The sequence below is a fragment of the Littorina saxatilis genome, linkage group LG4, assembly GCF_037325665.1.
Source record: "Littorina saxatilis isolate snail1 linkage group LG4, US_GU_Lsax_2.0, whole genome shotgun sequence".
NCBI classification, from domain to species: Eukaryota; Metazoa; Mollusca; class Gastropoda; order Littorinimorpha; family Littorinidae; genus Littorina; species Littorina saxatilis.
This window is the reverse complement of record NC_090248.1, coordinates 3185776-3208564: the sequence shown is the minus strand read 5'-3', so window position 1 is coordinate 3208564 and position 22789 is coordinate 3185776. Positions and strand designations below refer to the sequence as shown.

Here is a 22789-nt window from a genome sequence, read left to right as displayed (position 1 = left end):
GAGGAACACAGAAACAAAGAAACAAAGAAAGACAAATGAAAGTCGAACATTTCAACAGGAAAAGCACGGACACATTTCACTGATCTCAGGTTCTCAATAGGATAGAAATAAACCAGCACAATTTAGTCTGTCCTCTTCCCTCTAAAGACACCACCACTTGTGTTAGTTTGCCCCCACCCCCCCCCCCTCCTTCCCCTGGTATCATAAGCAAACTTTTCTCACTCTGAGCATCATGCTAAAGTGTCTGTATATATCTACCTGTGATAACATCCAAGAAGATCCTAAAGTCCTATCTTCATCAGAAAACATGGCGTGTAACCCCCGACACCGATCATGATCTAAACCTCTTGATGCCACGCGCCTAACATTGATTTTAAAACTTATCCAGCTCAGCTCTGCCACAATAAAACACACCTGTAAAGTTCCTCTTAGCTGTTTTATCACAATAACACCTACCCCAAACACGGCTTGAGAAAAGCACCAGAGCCGGAAACACGCTTAAGTATGTAACCGAACACTGCGCGTGTAAACGGCACGCGCTCAGCGGAAGTGAAAGATACCGAGACAAAGAAGTTATCGTTGACTAAAAGGCACAGTCTTTGCTGTTAAAGCGGTTTTTCTTACCATCTCAGATCTGGCCACCCCAGTCACACATCGACGCCGCTTTTACTACGCTGCAAAAGTGTCCGAGAGCGTGGCCAATCGTGGGCCAAACGTGGGAGGATCTCCATGAGCGTGGTTTGGTCGGGACGGGGATCTGCTAGGTCGCGAAGCTGCACGCTCTCCCTACGCTTATTTTAGACTGCACGAAACAAAGCCGGGTCGTGGCGCAGTCCAGTCATGATGTAGTTTGTGTATGGCCCCCGTCACACAGCTCTACGTTTTTACTACGACCATGCCGATCACTCCGATCTGAACAAAAGTTATCAAGTCGGGGCTCGTCGTCAAATGCCAGCATATGGCAAATAAAAAAACACGACATCACGACTGTACATGACTACGCTTGTTTTGTGCAGTTCAACATAAGCGTGGAGAGCGCGTGCAAGCTTCCCGATCGACCTAGCAGGTCCCACCCCGACCAAACCACGCACATGGAGATCCTGCCACGTTTGGCCCACGATTGGCCACGCTCTCGGACACTTTTCCGTCGTAGCAGAAGCGGCGTCTATATTATGTGACTGGGGTATTAGTGCCATGTGCTAGATTTTGACGGCGATATGACCCGATTTGATAACTTTTTCAGATCGGCGTGATCGGCATGGTCGTGGCCGGTAAGGACGTAGCGCTGTGTGACGGGGGCCTTAACATTGAATAAGACCATATTTCCCGGTGGACGTTTACAAACACTCAACAACCTTGGTCAGTTTTGACTTGGTGAAGTGGGAATGTTTTAGTTTTATGAATACATTTACCGCGAAAAAAGCCGTTTTGTGTGAGTTAAGATATACATAAATCAACAAGTTGTAAGTCTCCACACAACTTTGTGTCTTTTGGTATGTGAACGGATGATAAGCGCATAGTGCTTTTAGTTATGCGCTATAGAAATCTCCTTAATAAATAAATGATCTTTGTTCTCCATGAGTAAGACTCGCAAGATAGTCAACCGAACAGTTGTCAAGGGAAGGATTGTGCCGTTAACAAATCGTCACGCTCAAAAGAAAAATACCTAAATCAGTGCTAGGCATTTCTGCAGTGAGACTACAGAGGAAGCTACTGGAAGGGTACCTGTCATGTGTTAGAGAGTACAAACTCTCAGACCATCGGAAACCATTGCCACGGTTACGTTAGCAAAACTGCCGTTCTCGTTTCTGAGTTAGGCACTTTTCCGTTTTGATACATAAAGACTTGTTTGGAGAATGTGAAGGTATGCACAAGAATTGTCGGGGCTGTTATGCAGTTGTGCTGATTAAAAATGTTGCTGTCAATTCTTTATCTCACGCGCATACTGCTGTCAACCGCTCCCCCCGCGGGTTAGGGGGAAGAATTTACCCGATGCTCCCCAGCATGTCGTAAGAGGCGACTAACGGATTCTGTTTCTCCTTTTACCCTTGTTAAGTGTTTCTTGTATAGAATATAGTCAATTTTTGTAATGATTTTAGTCAAGCAGTATGTAAGAGATGTTAAGTCCTTTGTACTGGAAAGTTGCATTCTCCCAGTGAGGTCATATATTGCACTACGTTGCAAGCCCCTGGAGCAAATTTTTGATTAGTGCTTTTGTGAACAAGAAACAATTGACAAGTGGCTCTATCCCATCTCCCCCCTTCCCCCGTCGCGATATAACCTTCGTGGTTGAAAACGACGTTAAACACCAAATAAAGAAATGTCAACCGCTCGCGTTGGTCAGTTTGCAACTTATAACTAAAATGAGATGGGCAGATTGTTCAGAAACCAAAGATTTTTATTTGCATTTTTCTCAAAACTCTAAAAAAAAAAAAATGACATAGGCAATTATCCTTTGAGCGTAACGAAATTTAGTTTAATACGGTAATAGTCGGTGGTCTTCAGACGGAAAGTTAAAGTGATTGTGACAGTGGGGTAACACAAACGTGCCGAGTCGATGATTCGAGACAGTCGCCGTATGAATCTAGGGAATGTCTGTTTATAACGGAACGAGGAAAATGTGAACCGCTGTTGCCGATTGAAGTACTATGAGGAGATATGCGTGTGCTGATTTTTAAAAAGAAAAATACAAGAGAGAGAGAGAGAGAGAGAGAGAGAGAGAGAGAGAGAGAGAGAGAGAGAGAGAGAGAGAGAGAGAGAGAGAGGGAGAAATAAGAGAGAGAGAGATAGAGAGAGAGAGAGAAATAAAAGAGAGAGAGAAAGAGAAACAAATAAGAAATAGAGAGATAGAGAGATAGAGAGAGAGAGAGGGAGAGAGAGAGGGAGAGAGAGAGAGAGAGAGGGAGAAATAAGAGAGAGAGAGATAGAGAGAGAGAGAGAAATAAAAGAGAGAGAGAAAGAGAAACAAATAAGAAATAGAGAGATAGAGAGATAGAGAGAGAGAAAAAAACAAGAGAGAGAGAGAGAGAGAGAGAGAGAGAGAGATAGAAGTAAGAGAGAGAGAGAGAGAGATAGAGAGAGAGAAATACAAGAGAGAGGGAGAAAGAGAAAAAAATAAGAAATAGCGAGAGGGAGATATAGATAAAGAGAGATAGAGAGAGAGAAAAAACAAGAGAGAGAGAGAGACAGAGACAGAGAGAGAGAGAGAGAGAGAGGATAAAGAAGGACATAAACAAAGAGAGAAAACAAAGAACAAAACAAGAAGGAAAGAGGAGGCCACGCATCATTAATGATCCGAGTATATCAGAAATGTTAAATGGTAACATTCATAACAACAGACACATAGCAACAATAACAACAAAATCAAAAAAACAAAAACAAGCAAACAAACAAGCAAACGAACAAACAAGCAAACAAACAAACACACGAATAGGAATTAAACTAAGACGTAAAGAATACACTATTTTTTTTCGAAACCTGCCCTTAAAATGCAAACTGTATAACATGCCTGCTGGAGTGAGACAGAAAAGAAATAAACACAATTATGGAAGAAGCTGCGTTGAAATGACATGTCACCGGGAGTATACACAAACGGGCAATAACCACCGCAAGCTAAAACCAAACAAAACACAAAAGCTAAAACCAAACAAAACACAAAAGCTAAAACAAAACAAAACACAAAAGCCAAAACAAAACAAAACACAAAAGCTAAAACAAAACAAAACACAAAAGCCAAAACAAAACAAAACACAAAAGCCAAAACAAAACAAAACACAAAAGCTAAAACCAAACAAAACACAAAAGCCAAAACAAAACAAAACACAAACAAACAATAAAACAACAACAACACAGACAGTAAACGAAAAAACAAACACAACTAACCAACAGAAACAAACAGACAACAAGCATTACAAAATCAAGAATAGAGAGGAAAATCAAGATAGGAGAATAGGAAGGGAAAACTATCCACCAACTTGCAAACCCAATATTGTGACACGAAATAATCTGACACAATTATGTTTTTATTTTTTATTTTTGTATTCATGTATTTTTCTATTTATTAAACAATGTTTTTATTTAGTCTATACATTTTATATTTGTGTTAATGTATTAATTTATTTATGTACTGTATTTATGTATTTTTTCATTCATGTTTTTATTTACAATCATCATTATGCTTGTATCATAAAAATTGAGGCATCAAACAAACAAAAATCGCCAAGAAAATTAAAAGGACAGACAAGTGTATTGCCTGTACTGTCCAACAACTTGTACGCTGAGATCTTGAACAAACAAATTATCAAGTCATATCAATTGCTGGTACACATTTTAAAAAGTATCTGACGAATGGTGAACTTTTACATTTGCTGTCAACGTGGCTTTTATTGTTGGCGGTTGTTGTGTTGGTAATGGATTTGCCGATTTCCGGTTTGCATTTTGTTCTGTAAATGAAACTAAATGCCTCGTACATTTGTTTGTCTACATACGTTTCTTTGTTTCCTTTGGTTTATGAAAGTTGATGTCTTACGCAGCGTAACAACATTATTTCCTTCAAACATAATCAACATATGTTTGCTAAGTAAGCCTTAAGATATAAATAACAACTCTAGTCAAATATTCAATTCAAGCACTTCTGTTTTCAACCATCTCTTTCCTTGTGTTTCTTCTCTCGCTCTATTTTTTTCCACACACACACGCGCACAAATAGGCAATCAATTGCACGCACGTTTTAAACTGTTCAGGTCACCTTTAACTTATTGTTTTTATTGTAATTTGAACATGTTTGAAAAATAAAACAGAGCAGGAATAAAAACGCATTTGTGAAAACAATCCGTTGCGAAAAAATGTTTAAAAAAAATAAAAAGAATGAGAAAAAAGAAAGTCTTTTCTTGAACTAATTAGAATTAAAACATCCAGTTTTACGAAACATTTAAGTTCTTACCATTCTCTACATTTTCACTGTTCGCGGCCGGGACCCCGCCTTTCACGAGTAGAAATGTCCGCAAAAGAAGTAAAAATCTTCACATGTTTGTTTATTTTCTGAACCGCTGTCTTCTCCTCAAAATGACATTCCGATTTAATGTCCGCAGTGGTAGTAATCTTGTTAATTCGATACCATCTTTTCCTGAAAATTAGCCTCAACGCTCAAAAATATCCATCCCAAACGGCGCTGAAATCAGCGAGCTATCAAAACCCACTGGTCGTTATCAGGGCAACATGCCATTAGCACTGCTTTACTCCGCCCCCTTGATCCGCAATTACATCTCCGCTTGGCCAATCAGAAACGCTCAAACCTTATCGGACCAATGAGAAGCCGAACTTTACGGGTAGAAACCACGCCCACTCCGATATCTTCAGCGTTGTTCGCCTACCCGGATTGTGTTTGGGTGGACAGATACGGGAGTTTACCGAACTGGGAATAACAGACGGATAGAGCGAGAAAACAGAGAGATGAGCCAAGGATCGTATCAGTGACGGTCTGGCAAAGCTTTTGCTTGGACTTGTTTCTGTGGACAGTTTGAGTCAGTTTGGACACACTGGGAACTTCACTAGCAAGGCCTGGGTCAGTGCGGAGAGTTGCTGAGTTGTGTGTGTGTGTGTGTTAAAACACTGCGGCATCACAGGAGGCTAAAACGTGTTGCTTGTTTTCTCCAAACATCGCCAACGAAACGCCATCTTGTCCATGAAGAGATGAGCGGCTGACTACGAATTCACGCTAAGCTGTGTTGCTGTTTCTTCAGGTCAGTGTTTGTTTGTTGTTGTTTTTGTTTTGTTCCAGCTTTATCTCATATTGCCGTTATGTTTTGTTAACTTCGCTAATCCTTATAATCTCTGTAATTGTAATTTTGCTTTGGGTACATGTTATTCCTTCTTATCTGTTTAATTATCAACCTGACTTTTCAAGCATTGGTATTTGTTTTGCTTACTACGATAATCCTTTAATTCGTTTCAATTGGTATTTCATTGTAGGTAAATGTTACTACTTAATACATATCTATTACCGTTAAAGTTAATACTCCGTATGTCTTCGAATCATCGTTGTTTTACAAGATTTGAACCAAAGACGGTTATTCTTGTTAACGTTGCAGGAGACACTTGTCGATGCAGGGAGCGACCCATCCAAGTTAGACAACCTCATCGCCACAATGCAGACGTCACCCTTTGACCCTGCATACCCACACCATCTGCAGCACCACCACGCCACGGGGGCCTATGGTTCCATGCCAGGGTTCGAGTCCGCAGGGATCAAATTCCACCACGGCGGTTATGCCGACGCTACTTCGGATGCTGCTGCTGCTGCTTTTTATCAGAACTACGTCAACCCGACACAGGACTACGCTCCTAGAGAACCGCCGACTTATGCCGAGTCCACGACAACCGCTACTTCTTCGGCCTTGTTCCATCCCGGCTTTATGCCCACCTCTGCAGCAGACTACTACAAACTGGGAAACGGGGGTGGGGGAGTTGTAGGTGTGAACGGCAGCTCACTGAGACAGATGGACATGAGCAGTGAATACTACGGTGTTCCCAAAACCGCTGCCATGACGGACAATTTCCTCATGAAGCAGGAATCGGTCGGTGTTGGGAACAGCTGCAGTGAGAGCGAAGGGCACTTACTGGATTACAACACTGCACGATACTCCAGAGAGAACCTTCACCAGCTTCAACACCATCAGCAGCAACTGCAACAACAACAACAACAACAACAACAGCAACCACAGCATCATCACCAACATCATCTTCATCTTCCACACCAGCGCCCCAAACCCCAGATGCAGATGACGCCAGAGTTAATTCACACAGATTCTAAGCCAGAATCCGAGACCCACCCAGACTACAAGACCCCTACCGACATCAACACAGTGGCAACATCTAATATGGGGGGATTACAGCAACAACAACACCAGTTACAGCAGCAGCAGCAACAGCAGCAGCAGACACAAGAGGAACACCCGGAGCTTCCCCCAACTCTTGCTGGCGATGTGCCTGCGTTACATTCCCAGTCACCGAGCAGTGAGGAAACGCCAGGAGAAGGTATGCACGAGTAATTGTGATATGGTACGAATGGGGTGAACAATCAATCAATCAATCAATGAGTCTTATATCGCGCATATTCCGTGGGTACAGTTCTAGGCGCTCTGCAGTGATGCCGTGTGAGATGAAATTTTATACGGCCAGTAGATTGCAGCCATTTCGGCGCATATTTACCTATTATTCCAAGTCACACGGGTATAGGTAGACAATTATTAACTGTGCCTAAGCAATTTTGCCAGGAAAGACCCTTTTGGGATCTTTAACGTGCACACCCAATGTAGTGTACACGGGGGGAGGTTCGGACACCGAAGAGAGTCTGCACACAAAGTTGACTCTGTGAAATAAATTTCCGCCGAACCTGGGATCGAACTCACGCTGACAGCGGCCAACTGAATACAAATCCAGCGCGCTACCAACTGAGCTATATCCCCGCCCCAACAACAGCAAACGTTGTCTGTTTTACACTTATTTTTCGACATTAGCTTCTCCTCCCCAGGCCTCCCACTCCCTCCTTCATGCACTAAAATGAAAGTATTAAAAACTCATGCTGTATTTTTTGTTGTTAAGCGCCCGTTCGCCTTATTTTTTTTCTCGCACCTCTTGTTATGTGTTGTTTGTTTGTGTCTTTGTTTCTTGGTTCTGTTTCTGATATTTAGTCTATGTTTGTCTTGTTTATTTTTTTATTTTATTTTTTTATTGTTAAATGCATTTGAATGGAATATTAAGGTTAGCACTTTCACCATCATTTTACTTTCGGTAGTTAATTTTGTAATTGCTCGGCCGATGTTACAGTCATAAGCTATTTTTTAATACATCGAATCCTGATGGTACGAATATTATTGTTCCATGAACACCTTCGATAAGATGCATACATGTGTCAGTGAGCGTGCATGATTTCAGCGGATATCTTTCTAACCGCAACAACAGGATTCATTTCCAGGCTTGGCTCACACAATGTTATGTGTTCCGCGCTTAATTTAAATGAAAATATGTTCAAATCGACACCACTGTCTCCATAATTGGATCATTGATGTATCGATATTCTGCATTTTGTAGTAATTCAAAAACATTTTTTAAAACCAGCAGGGTCAGAACCATCACAAGAAACCGAAACCAACACCTCCGCTACAACAGAAACCTCCCCAGCCCAGGAAGGAGCCAACACAGGGGAAGGGGGAGAGGGAGAAGACCAAGGCAAGACAACCAACGAGGTCAAACCCACCCTCTCCTATATCGCCCTCATCGCAAAGTCCATCCTGGAGTCACCACAGCGGCGCCTCAACCTGGGCTCCATCTACGGGTGGATCGAGAAGAACTACCCCTACTACCTCAACCGTGGGCAGGGCTGGCGCAACAGCGTGCGTCACAACCTCTCCCTCAACGACTGCTTCATCAAGGCAGGTCGCTGCGAGGACGGGAAGGGCAACTACTGGGCCATCCACCCGGCCAACATGCAGGACTTTCTGCGCGGCGACTTCAGGCAGCGACGACGATCTCGCCGACGTGGGAGGAAGAAGGACTGTGAGCTCGGTATGTACCACCACCACCACCAGTTCACCAACGGCTACCTCGGAGCCGCTACGGCTTCCGGGGTGGCTGCTGCGGCTGCTGCTGCTGCAGGGAGTTCTTTGGGCGTGGGAGGTTTTGCTGCGCCAGCAGCGACGATGTATTCTCCTTACACAGAAGCTGAGCGAAGGGCTTACAGACTAGACGAGGCGCTACTTCGTCAGAGCATGAACAACCCGTTTTTGAAGTGGTACCACCAGTCCTCGGGGTACCCGGCCGCTACCTCCCCTTCTGCGGTCAACTCGGGGGTGTACAGCGGGGTGGGGAGTGTGGCGGGTGTGGGGGGAGTGGCGGGGTCGGGCTCGCAGTGGACACAGACCTACCCCGAGAACAGCGGGCAGGGAGTCTACCCGTTGAATTCCACGTTTTCCAGGTGAGTGGAGGATGAGAGAGAGAGAGAGAGAGAGAGAGAGAGAGAGAGAGAGAGAGAGAGAGAGAGGGGGGGGGAGAGAGAAAGAAAGAGAGAGACAGAGACAGAGACAGAAAGAGAGAGCGAGAGAGAGAGAGAGAAAGAAAGAGAGAGAGAGAGAAAGAGAGGGGGGAGAGAGAGAAAGAAAGAGAGAGAGAGAAAGAGAGAGCGGGAGAGAGAGAGAGAGAGAGAGAGAGAGAGAGAGGGGGGAGAGAAAAAGAAAGAGAGAGAGAGACAGAGACAGAAAGAGAGAGCGAGAGAGAGAGAGAGAAAGAAAGAGAGAGAGAGAAAGAGAGGGGGGAGAGAGAGAAAGAAAGAGAGAGAGAGAGAAAGAGAGAGCGGGAGAGAGAGAGAGAGAGAGAGAGAGAGAGAGAGAGAGAGAGAGAGAGAGAGAGAGAGAGAGAGAATGAGTGTGTATGGGGTCGTTGTGGTAGAGGTTGGGGGGGGGGGGGGTGGGGTGGTGTTGGTGTTTTGAACACAATATTTTGTTTTACTTGTCTACCGACTTTTCTGTTTACCTGTCTACCAGTCTTGATGCTCTCTGTTTCGAAAAGTGTTAATGTTAACCTTGAATCGGTTTTATGATTGTCTGCGTGTATGGCTCTGCTTTAACCCATGACAAACATTCTCATGATGTGCCTAGTATTTTGAATACGTTAATTAGTATCTGAATTATTCAATAATGTGTTCAAAAAAGTAACTACACCACCCCCTGGACATAACATTGTCTTCTATGTGTTTAACCAAAACGCGTTCTCTTACTGGATTACAAACACATTTAAACATGACTTTGTGTTTAAATTTTTTTTACAAATTCGATAGAAAAACAACGTGTCATACTTTCATACTAACAACCTGAAGAAGGCAGTTTGCCGAAATATTAAAAAGAAAAATATAACCTGGTTACTGACGTGTCCACTTTTGTTTAAATTAAAAACAATAGATTATAATTATGCACATTAATCTAATTCTGTTTAATGAACGAACACAAACAACAAACGAACAACAGTGAGAATATGAGTTGAATCTTTCTTCCTAGAAAGATGGTCAGTGTACGTGTTTTGCATTACGTTCCACTCATAGTTATATCTTGTCGGGTGAGTCTTCATTTTGAGTGTTAAAAATCTATCTAGTTCGGATTTTATTGGGAGCTAAACAGAAGTCAATTTAGACACGAAGACGAAATAGCGGTAACGCCTTTGCTGTAAGTGGAGCCAATAAAATAAGAGACAACACACGCTCGCGCGGGAAGATCAAATGATATTTTGCAAAGCGCATGATCTACTCTTAAACATTATCTGATCAGCACTTCGCTGTTTATTCTCAAATCTCTTCTGTCATTTTTTTCTCTCTGGATTTCTTCATTAGCTGTCCTTCCACATTGTTTCAGTCTTTAAACATTTATTAAGTTCCTTGTCGATTTATTGGTTACTTATACTAATTGATCTATTTTATTTTAATTAATTTAGTTTTTTTAGGTTTGTTTTATTTACTCGTTTATTGCTTTGCTTTTTGACTTATTAATATACTTATTGAATGACTTGTTGATTTATTAATTAATTGTTGATTGATTTATTGGTGTGTTTATTTCCTGTCCGATTTATGTTATTCGTGTATTTATGTCTTTCTTTTTTTCTTTTTGTCCTTACTTTTCGTCTTATCTTTCTCCCTTTTTTTTTTCGTTTTCTGTCGTTGTAACTTGCTTTCTAACCTGTTTCTGTCTTTGTTACGTACTTGCTTTCTTTCCTTTATGATTTCTTTCTGACGTTTGTTTCTGTCTGCTTTTATTTAGTACCGTTAATTGTTCTTCTTCCTTTCTTTCTTTCTTTCTATCTTTATTCCTGTCAATTTATCTTATTACTGTAGAAGCTAGCGCGCCTATACTAATACCAAGCAATTGACTGAAGTTAACGATCATTCATAGATACATTAATTATTATTATTATTATTATGAACATTTGTGCGCCTAATCTAAATATAGCCCTAGGCGCTTACAAAATATAAAATACATAGTGAACATTATACGAAACACAAATCGACAAGGACTCATACACTCGCAGACAGGCGCACAGCGAGAACGCGACGCACTCACTCATACCAACTACAGGCACATGCATTCTAGACGGAAAAACAGTCGTAAATAAATAAATAAAGTATTGGATACATAAAGTTTGTTGAGAGAAGAAGAATAGAGCTGGAAAGGGAAGAAGAAGGAGAAAGAAAGAGACAGATCAAGGACCAGCAGGAGAGGGTGATGTGTGGTCATTAACGGACTAGTGAGGGAAGAGGTGTGTTTTGAGTGAGGTTTTGAATGATTGCATAGATGTGGAGTGCCTGAGTGAATGCGGGAGTTGGTTCCAGATGGATGGGGCCTGGTAGGAGAAGGTGCGCTGGCCATATGTTTTGGTGCGTGCTGATGGTATCCTAAAAAGGCGGGTGTCTGCGGAGGATCTTAGGGAGCGAGAGGGGGAGTAGACATCAAGAAGGTCAGAAAGATAGCTAGGGGACGATAGATCAAAGTTTCTGAAGCAGTATTGGCAATATTTTGAATTTAACTGTGGAGGTAATTCCACTCCTTTTCATGCACCAAGAGTATCTTCCTGCAGTTATATATTTCAATATCGTTTACTTCCTTCTTTAATTGATTATTCATTCGCGCGTTCGTTTGTTTGTTCGCTCCTTCCTTTGTGTGCTCACTCGTTCAGGTGGTTAATTTCTTAAAAAATACATCTATTCATTCATATACTTGTTCATTCGTTCATTCGTTCTTTCGCCCACACATTCATCGGTAACTTCAAATTATTATCTGTTATTCTTTTGGGTGCTCTTGTGTCTGTTTTTTTCTCTCTGTAAGTTGTTATTGTTTACTACCGCTTGAATGACGAAATACAAAGAATATCACTACTAATATGATAAGGCCCAAAAAAAAATAGGTCTGTTTACGGTAACCCGACCGACCCTATTTTTTTCGCGCGACCCTAGACTTTTTTTGGCATTTGGGGGAAAAAAATAAAAAAATAAAAAAAATCTTTGTTTTTTTTGCAAAATAACGTAAAAATATGGTTTTTTGGAGAAAAAAAAAAAAAAAAAAAACAAAACTTCCCGACCTACCGACCCTATTTTTTTGGCCTATGTTACCGTAAACAGACCTATTTTTTTTTTTTTTGGCCTAATCAACCAGGCTTTAATGTCCAAGCTTCTGTGCACGTCTTAACGTAAACAAACCTCACAAGTACAGTTCAGTCATTACAACAGGCAGGAGGAAATAAATGACGAGAGAAAGAAAGCGTAAACATCATGTCTGTTATTTTGTGGTTTTTTCTACTTCAATAAATTCAATAAAAAGTATACTTCCTTAAAATAAATTAAAAAATTAAAAACAAGAAAGAATACACGGTAGCCTACATTTTTTTGTTTTTGTTTTTGTTTTGTTTTTCTTTTTCTTGTTTTCTGTTTTATCATATTTAGCTCTGCTGTCAGTTTTTGCATTATTCTGTATGATGCTGAAATTAAAAAAAATCAATAATTACATTTTTGACACAAAATTCAAGATTAACTATAGCCTTTTAGTCAATATAATTATATCGTTGTGTGGAACTGACCAAAACGTTACAAAAAAACCCAAAACAACAAGAATGAGTAAATCGTTTTAACATTGTGCCAGTCACAAAGCAATAGAAATTGTTTCGAGTCGCGGTTTGTTTCGTATCGAAAACGTCACTTTGATTTTGACTCACTCTAAAATCCATTTAATCTCTGTCTTCTGGTCTGCAAATCCAGCCCAAAATTCAGACTTTCGGTAACAGTGAAAGTGTTGTCATCTCAAGATCTTCTTCACTTCAAACCGTCAACCAGCGGCGCCATAGTCTGAAGTGGAAAGTGACAAACATACACACTTAGGTCTGATTATGCTCTCACCGCCCCCTCCTCTCTGCGGGGACATCAAAGAGAAATTCTCACACGCGACTGCTGCAAAAAGCGATCCGCTGCGCTACCTGTCCTTGTCCAATGTTTGAGTCTCTTCTCGTCGCTACTTTTGGCAACACGGAGACACTGATGTAGACAGGAATTGGCACAGAATAGAAAGACAGGCGGACACACATTCGCACACACATACACGCACGCTCGCAAGCACGGACGCAACTTGCACGAACGCAGACAGGTGTACACGAATGCAAAACATGCACGCAAGTACACACACACACAAACACACACGCACGCACGCACGCGCAAACACGCGCTCGCACGAACGCACACGCGCACGAGCGCAAACATGCGTACATGCTAGCACGCATTCATGCACGCACGCATACACGCATACACGCACACACACACACACACACACATACACACACACACACATACACACACATGCACGCACGCACACACACACACACACACACACATACACACACACATACACACACACACACACACACACACACACATACACACACTCATATTTTTTAAGACAAAACACAAACATACAAAAAGCGAAAACTGATTCTTGATACTTCTAGGATATCTATAGGTTCACAGTCACCAAACGTACATTCTGTCCCATCATAACTATCCATAATATTGTGCTTTTTTCCTTGCATCTATTCCACCATGTTGTGGTCGCGCCGAAAACGCATCGTTCCCTCACTATCCCTGTCAAGAACAGTGTATTCCGGGTCTATCTCCTTCTCTATGAAAGCGAGATGCCTAGAGAGGCAATGTGTATGTTGATGAATCAGATCCGCCGACATTTGGGAAGTGGAGTGTATGTGTGGAGAGGGTATGGGTAATCAATCAATCAATCAATATGAGGCTTATATCGCGCGTATTCCGTGGGTACAGTTCTAAGCGCAGGGATTTTTTAAATTAATTTTTTTATTTTTTATGCAATTTATATCGCGCACATATTCAAGGCGCAGGGATTTATTTATGCCGTGTGAGATGGAATTTTTTTACACAATACATCACGCATTCACATCGGCCAGCAGATCGCAGCCATTTCGGCGCATATCCTACTTTTCACGGCCTATTATTCCAAGTCACAAGGGTATTTTGGTGGACAATTTTTATCTATGCCTATACAATTTTGCCAGGAAAGACCATGTGTCAATCGTGGGATCTTTAACGTGCATACCCCAATGTAGTGTACACGAAGGGACCTCGGTTTTTCGTCTCATCCGAAAGACTAGCACTTGAACCCACCACCTAGGTTAGGAAAGGGGGGAGAAAATTGCTAACGCCCTGACCCAGGGTCGAACTCGCAACCTCTCGCTTCCGAGCGCAAGTGCGTTACCACTCGACCACCCAGTACTATTACTGGTAAGGGGTATTGGTTGGGAGGGGGGGGGGGGTTATGAGGGAGGAGTGGGGGGGGGGGGGCAGGCAGCAGATATTGGTACTGTGTACATTAACAATCAGATATATCGAGATTTGGAGGGTTTTTAGGGTGTGTGTATGTATGTGTGTGTGTGTGGGGGGGGGGGGGGGGGTAGTGTTATGTCTCTTTCTTCACAAAGGCAAGTAGCCGAGAGAGGCATTGTGTATGGTTATGTATCAAGTGCCTCAAGCCTTATGAAAGGGAGAGAAAGTGTTGTGGTTTCGAGATCCTCTTGTTTTGTTTTGGTGGGATATCGCCTGATTTCAAGGAATGAAGATAATCTGATTAAGTTAACTGATGGGCGTGTGCCGCGAGAGATAGTGACCGGTATGGGGTATGGTCAGTCGGATTACCTCGCGAAGAGTACAGGCTTAAAACCTAGCCAGGTGTGACTGAACGAGTCAAGCTATATTCACTGCGACAGCTATGTTGTGTTGCATGCACCATCCCCTTCATCTTTCAATGTTACCTGAATAATATTATTATGACGGCGGTTAAGAAACTAAATGACCACAGGCAAACAAACAAAGAGACAGACATACGCATTACACAACACATCAACAAACAGAGAAACACCCCAATAAGACACCAGCACAGCTTCACACCCCTCGCGCCCCCTAATTGGCGTAGAGGCGCGTCCCCCGGGTGGTGGATGGGGGAGCCTTCTCTACTGACTTCTGGGAGAAGGTCGCATCACTCTCGATGCCGTGAACCTAATTAGGATCTTTTTCTTGTTTCTTTATTTCTGACTCCCCAAAGTCCTTTTACTTTCCTTTTCTCACCCATAACATTCTTCACTTATTATGGGGGCGAGGACGCCCCCATTCTATACGGTTAGTTTCGAAGTTGACCATGGGCAGCGCCATTTTGTTGTGAAATACGTCATCAGTTTGTGTACACAGGAAGTTGTGACATCCGTCACCCTATGGGAGGGGTGACGTCAAAATTGTTCATCTGTAGAAAGTTGTGAAATCCGTCACCCTATGGGAGGGGTGACGTCAAAATTGGTCATCACAGAGTTTGTGTAACACAGGAAGTTGTGAAATACGTCACCCTATGGGAGGGGTGACGTCAAAATTGTTCAACAAAAACATGATATGTCGCATTGTGCAGGGTCAACTGCAACAAACTCAAACCGAGCCATTCATACCTACCTGTATTTGAGTGACTTATATACCCGACATTTTTATTTCTTATTTTTAGCACAGGTGTAGGAAAAATCATGAACCAAAATGTTATTTATTTTCTAATTTAACATTTTTTTTACAAATATGACCATGGTCTTTTAAACATACAGTGACATTAAACATTGCTATGTTAAAAAAAAGAAAAAAGAAAAAAAGCTTTTGTGCACAAATCAGAAAATACATTGTACATTTTACCTACAGGCCAAACCGTGAGTGTCTGTGGCAAAGCCCGACCCAGGAAATTGCACTGATTTTATATTTAGATCAGAGAGAAATTGTCAAGAACAGGCGCTTGCATTTGGATGTGTCCAATGATAGTAGGTTTGGTTGTGATCAATCAGAATAATGTAGGAATAAAAATGTATGACAGTTTAGTATGATGACATGTAATTCACATATGCTGAAATATGATATTATACATCATGTAATATTATTATGGCTGTTGCCATGACCATGAAACTCAACAAAGGTTTAATGTAATGTAATTCAAAATACCAAAACCGAGCACCTATTAATCTCGTCTTTGCGCGTGAAGATTGAGGCCGTCTGCCAGTAGCGGTTAGGTCATACAGTGGAACCCCTCTCTAGCGACCTTTAAAATGTTGACAAAAATCGGTCCTTGTGGAGGGGGGTCCTTACAGAGGGAGGGGGGCGGAGTCAGGGGGCCACAAAGAAAGTCAGATTTAAAAAAAAAAAGAAAACAGAGAAGTTTGAGTTGCTGACGACCGTTCTCTCTGAAAGCAAACTGCTTCGATTTCATGTTTGTCCTTGGTGTCCACCAGTTCTGGTGCATGTACTACCCTGGCCAAGTTTCCTCTCAAGACATCAAAGAGACCGCCCCAGTATACTCTACAGCCTCTGGGCGAACCACCTCTCATAGCTAAAACTGGGTCAATGACCCCTGGGAAGAAGGTCAGTGTCTATAAAAATTTTACTCCTAGGCCTGCGGCCAGGGGGGGGGGGGGGGGAGTATACCGGTACCATTTGAGAATCAGACCAAATGAGAATTGAACCATTTGAGAACATCCTTTTTTTTCAATCACTACATCGAAGGCCTGCGGCCCGGGGTTCACATGGGTTGGTTTGTTTGTTTGTTTCAAACCCACACCCATATACACACATTTCCCATTTAAACCATTTGTCGGCCCCCTGTCGATATTTATCGACTAAGTTCCTTGTTACCCTTGTTAAGTGGTTCTTGTATAGAATATATTCAATGTTTGTAAAGATTTTAGTCAAGCAGTATGTAAGAAATGTTTAGTCCTTTGTACTGGAAACTTGCATTCTCCCAGTAAGGTCATATATTGTACTACGTTGCAAGCCCCTGGAGCAATTTTTTTATTAGTGCTTTTGTGAACAAGAAACACTTAACAAGTGGCTCTATCCCATCTCGCCCCTTTCCCCTATCCCATCTCCCCCCTTTCCCTCGTCGCGATATAACCTTTGTGGTTAAAAATGACGTTAAACACCAAATAAAGAGAAGAAAGCTCCACACAATTACATTAAAACATTTTGATGTTTGATCATGCAATTTGCATTACAAATGTTTGGGTTTTTTTCCTTCTGTTTCCCTCTTCCTCTAAGAACTGTGATTGAAATTGACCAATTTCAAAACATCTAAATAGTTATTTTCCTATTTTGTTTTTCTCCTAACGGTTTTTCCTGATTTGCAAACTTATTCCCCAAATTACGGTTTGTTACGAACCGACACAAAATCACAGGATATTACTTTGGGCCTCGCGAATGAATGCACAATACAAGAAAAACATTTACATTGAAGGACATGTCTGTGCACCCCCGCCTCCCATCACACACATTTTTCTGCAACTGTTTACTTCATCTCATTTGCAAACCCGTTGCGTTTTTGTTTATTTATTTATTTATTTATTTATGTCTGTATTTATTTATTCATTTATTTATTTATTTATTTATTTATTTATTTATTCATTTCTCGATTGTATTTATATATATTTTTTCATTTATTCATTTGTTTCTTTTGTTCTTTCTTTCTTTCTTTTTTCTTTATTATATTATCAATTGCTTTTATTTATTTATTTATTTATTTATTTATTTATCCTTTTCTTTTTCTTAAACAAAAATCTATTTATCAATGTATGTAGCACCCCCCCCCCTCCCTACCACCTCCAGGTCGAAGAAAAAATTAATAAGAATATTTGTGAACATTGTCGTCCCCCCCCCCCCTCCTCTAAGATAAATGAAAAATCAATGAACTAAATGTTAAATAAAGTTATTATTTATCAAATACTACATAAGATAAACAAATACAGTATACAAAATTCTTCAACATGTTTGTATACAAAATTCATTATAAATTGAATAGACAAATAAATAAACTGATACATTTTCTGAACTGTCACGCCTGAAGAACAGCTTGAGAGGGTCGCCTGACGACATCAATCTTTAATCCACAACAATACAACATCAATTCTTAGGCCAAAAAAAAATTGTCTGTTTCTGGTGACATGGCTAAAAAAAATAGGGTCGGTAGGTCGGTATTTTTATTTTTTATTTTATTTTATTTTTTTTACCCCAAATGTAGACCAATAAAACTAACTTTAAAAATCGCGCAAAGAGACTGGATTCACTATACATAGAGACAAGACACTCAACACATTTACAAATCGTCAGCGGACTTTCGTTTTCACACGTTTTTGTTGTTCATTTTCTCACCCTGTCCTTTACCACCAAAAAAAAAAAAAAAAAAAAATTTTTGAGTTTGGAAAAAAAAAGTTTAGGGTCGGCGCCGAAATTTAGGGTCGGTCGGGTGACCAGAAACAGACAATTTTTTTTTTTGGCCTTAACCCCAAAACAATGCGGTAAAAATGCTCTTCACATTTGACGACGATGACACCCTATCAGCAGGAGCTGTTCATGAGATATCATCTCCTTTGTCATACTGAGAATTCACTCTTCTTAACAGTAGAAGAAATTCTCGAGAAGATTTTCAAGAGATATGGCTCATATGCTCCTCTCAGTCGTGCAGTGAAACCCTTCTTTTACCATTTGTGTTGAAAGGGTCTGAAAGTAAAATGTGGTATTTTTATAGACCTTATCGACACAAACTCTCACAAAACATGTTTTTATTAAATACAATTATGTCTTTAATCTGTTGGTGGGTTTTATTTCATAATGGGGGCGGGGTGGTTTTTGTCCAAGCAGTGGGACGATCTTCTCCAAAGTGTGACAAGCCTGGCCAGTTCTGACACATTTTACGGGAAAGATAGTATACCTTTAAAACAAAAACGGAGAGAATAAAAGGCCTCCAAGAGATGACAGTTTAAATCGGGAGGACTTTGAAGGGGGTTGTGCGGCGGAGGGAGGGAGGGGGGTGGGGGGGGGGGGCGAGGGAGGTTCCACTGTGCCAAGAATTCGCTCCCCTGAAGAGTGGCGGACATAGGTGGCGGAATGTGAAGAGGGACTGACCAAGTGGGGTGTCCTGGTGGCGGCAGCTTCTGTGTGATGTGTGTCTGACTGCCGGTGTGACGTTTTCATCTTTCGCCGTGTTGATATTTCGCTTCTCGGCCTCGTTGATCTAGTATAAACTCTACACTGAACAAAAAAACACCCTTCGATAGTAATGATGAGCGACCTTGTGTACTTTACATTCATGGGGCCAAATTTGTCCAACCAATTTGTTTTATTTAACTTAGAAATGTGATTCATCCTAAAATGTTTTCCTTCTTACTCAAGGGACGTAACCACTCAGTACACGTTTTCAAAGAATTCGATTTTGGGGGTGAAATCTATTAAAATTTACCACCAATTTTCTTCACATACAAGAAACTGACATGCTTTTCGTCCATAAATAATTTTACTTCTTAATTTTACCAGGAAACAACATTTCAGTCTTGAGTATATGTCGAGGGGGAAGTATGTACACAGGCGAAAGATGAAATCGTGACACCGGACAGTGGTCAGTATGGGTGGACGTGTGTTGTGGTGTCCACTGCGTGTCTGCACGGCCTGTCAGTTGAGTCTCTTGACATTGGTCAACACTGACTATAAGCCTGAAACTCGCTTTTGTTTTGTGCTTGCTCCAAAGTCGGCCTGCTCAGACACATCGATGCATTCAATAGTTCGTGTTATAACGTCCTTATGTTTCTTTGTGTTTGCTCCTTATCACATCTGCATGCATTCATCTAATAATGTTATTAATTTATTAATTTATGTATGTATTTATTGACCTATTAATGTACTTATTTACTGATTTATTTATTTAGTTATTACATTATGTATTTATTTAATTATGTATTTAATTATTTAATCATTTATGAATTTATGTATTGTTTTTATGTATTTGTTGATTCAATGTTTGATTTACTTATCTATTGATTTATCGATTTATTAAGCTATTCATTTATTTATTCATTTATTTAATCATTCATTCATTTGTTTATTTATTCATTTATATATGTTTATTCATTCATTTATTTGTTCATTCAATTTCATTTTAACTTATTTTCGTTCATGCTGTACAAGTAAATAATGCCATCCGAGATCTAATTATACTTGCAACCAGAGCCATGTCTATGATGATGATTGCAACTCAGGAGAACGCGGCGTGGTGTCTGCAGTTTAGTGTTGTGGCAAACATTTCACCCGGGACCCTCCCCCTTACCAAACTGTGGCATGCCACGCGATAATCTGTCCTGACAGGTATACACGCCCTTGCTTGACCTCTGCTGAAACATCCCCCACGCTAAAAGTCACATAAATTAAATGGTTGCTTTTTCATATGCCCCTAATGGTTTAACCGCGAGGGCGTTAAAAAAACATTTATCATCTTCAAATGCCAGGTTTTTTTTTCTGTGTTCAGTTTTGTTTTTCCTCCTTTGTGCCCCCTTACTCACGTTCTCCTCTCTCTATTGTTCCTTCACCTGCGTCCGGTCTACTTGGCTTACATTGATAGTCTTATACTGGTATTAACAGAAGATTTGATTTCACTTTGTATTCACTAGGCTTATATCCCGCTATGAAACACTTAGTAAGACTAAATGTGAACACTTATCATAAGTGTTTAACTTGTTGCGCTGTTTTGTAAGGATGTTTGTGTGTGTATTGCTGCAAGTATTGTGATTTGTCATACATGTATATGAATGCAATTTGTTTAAACCATATGTAACTTCGCGGGAAATTTGTTAAAAATGTACGACTAAACAGTACAAAGTGAAAAAAGTCTGTGGGGGGAACGGCGGTTATTTATACAATCGTTTTAAACCTTTACCGATCTCATAGGATAGCCAGTCCACCCCCACTTCTCTTGTGCTAAATAACACGAAAAACAAACTCAGAGTTGTCTCAAAAATCTGTAATTCAAAAACATATATATTATAATCGTGTCATAAGTGTGTGTCCGTCTGTCAACTCAAGAGACCGCTGAGTCGACGTACTGTAAATATATTGCTTTGTTTTGTCAATAACCAAACGTTCCCTTACCATACAATTATTGCTTTTTTTATTCCAAAAATCCATAACTGATATGATTTTAACGATCTCATAAGACAACCAGTCCGTCCCCTCTATCCCTGTGCTTTACAAAGAACACACACACACAAAACACCTAAACATTGAGGTGTCCCAACATTCCGTAACTGAGATGGCTTTAACGAATGACATCAGTGGAGTCATGAGGGCCTGGGAACAAGCGACCAGAGCGCTGCCAATCTGACAGGGATGAGTTGAGTCAACAACGGCGTGGCTGCAACTCGTGGAAACGATCGTCAGCTATCTCTCGCGGCCTGCCCACCCCCTCACAGGCCCAGCGTGATTGCTGATGAGTCCATAACCTCTGCTGATCACGGGGAAGAACCCTACGTTCACAACTAGTCGTATAGTCATTGTGAAGCTTGCATCCATTGGCTGTTTAAGGTATGGGTGTCCTTTCTACAAGAGTATCATTTTAGTCCATATCCTCTGTTGGTCACGAAGAAGAAACCTACGTTCATGACTAGTCATAAAGTCGTTGTAAGTATTGAGCATTTACATTGGACCCCCTCCTTTAACGCCCCCTCCCCCCCCCCCACACCCCACACACCCACACACCCACACACCCACCCCCATTTTAAGACTCCCTCGCTTTTTAAACCCTGTTTTCTCAGACGTTTGAATAAGTTCGATCCCTGTTTGAGCGATTACAAATACCTGATGTTCCGAGCGATCTCCAGTCAATCCAGCTGGACAATGACGCCTGGTTCTGTTAAGGTTAAGGCAATGAGGACTACACTGAGAGATGGGAACCGTCCTCATAAAGGCCGGAGATAAGTTGGGATATTCAACATCTCGCTCCACACTGACCGACACGGTATGCGACTGTCTTTGCCGTAATCGCTGTTATTTCGAAGCCTCTATCTATTGGCTGCACGGTATGGGTGTCATTTCAATTAGAATGTCGCCGCTGAGGAGATAAATCTAGTGTGTGAATGTTTTCAAAGGGTTTGATCGTGAGGTTTTCTAGTGCGAATTGAAGTGTTAATGTGAGAAAGGCAAACACAATTTTCTTCAGAATATAGCAAGGCCAGCTAGGCTGCAGATTACTCTGCGATATGAGGTAGGAAGGGAGAGATACAGACACAGCTTCGAATGTGCTGATTACAAAAATCATAATAATTTTAAAGATAAAGACCCCCCTTTTTCCGTATAAATCAGCGAGCAACCAATCCCCCCTCTTGTGGATTTAATGTTTTTAATTTTTTATTTGTTTGTTTTGTATCCAATTCTAAAGCCCTGCGAAGATCTGGGGTGATTTAGCACATGATATCTTTTACATTGTTAGGACTTCTGTTGTCGATACATTTCAATGACAATCATTTTGGATAAAAAAATGATTTTAATTACCATCTTAATCGATGGATGGATGGATGGATGGATGGATGAATACATTATTGCAAATGGCCCGCCAACGAATAGATGTTCAACCTCAAGATGGCGGGTCAATTATTATTTCCTTGTTCAAACGACCAAAAGAAGGTGATGTGGATAAAACAAAAGGCGATAGAAATACCCCTATTATAGTAAGAAAGTCTCCACTGTATTCGTAAAAAACTCTGAAACCTAACACTGAAATATTTTTATTCCAGTGCATTGAATTTGAGAGAAAAAAACCCAAGCAACTGTCGCGATTCTGCTCATTGAAATACCCCTAATATGCTTACAAAGTCTCCACTGAATTCGTAAAAATCTCTGAAACCTAAAACT

General features: G+C 41.0%; 1 protein-coding gene across 1 annotated transcript; it reads left to right on the top strand.

Moving 5' to 3' along the window:
• Positions 1 to 5405: 5405 nt before the first annotated feature.
• Positions 5406 to 8978, top strand: LOC138963525 (uncharacterized). The gene is made up of 3 exons (XM_070335401.1): positions 5406 to 5741; positions 6090 to 7035; positions 8122 to 8978. Exons 2-3 carry the CDS (start codon positions 6147 to 6149, stop codon positions 8976 to 8978), a joined length of 1746 nt encoding a protein of 581 aa, XP_070191502.1. The 5' UTR covers positions 5406 to 5741; positions 6090 to 6146.
• The last annotated feature ends 13811 nt before the right edge of the window (positions 8979 to 22789 follow it).

Bases quoted from the DNA above. Each gene is read 5' to 3' on its own strand.
- LOC138963525 (XM_070335401.1), top strand. From the start codon at position 6,147: ATGCAGACGTCACCCTTTGACCCTGCATACCCACACCATCTGCAGCAC. The intron at 7,036-8,121 runs GTATGCACGAGT...TAAAACCAGCAG, and splicing joins TGAGGAAACGCCAGGAGAAG to GGTCAGAACCATCACAAGAA.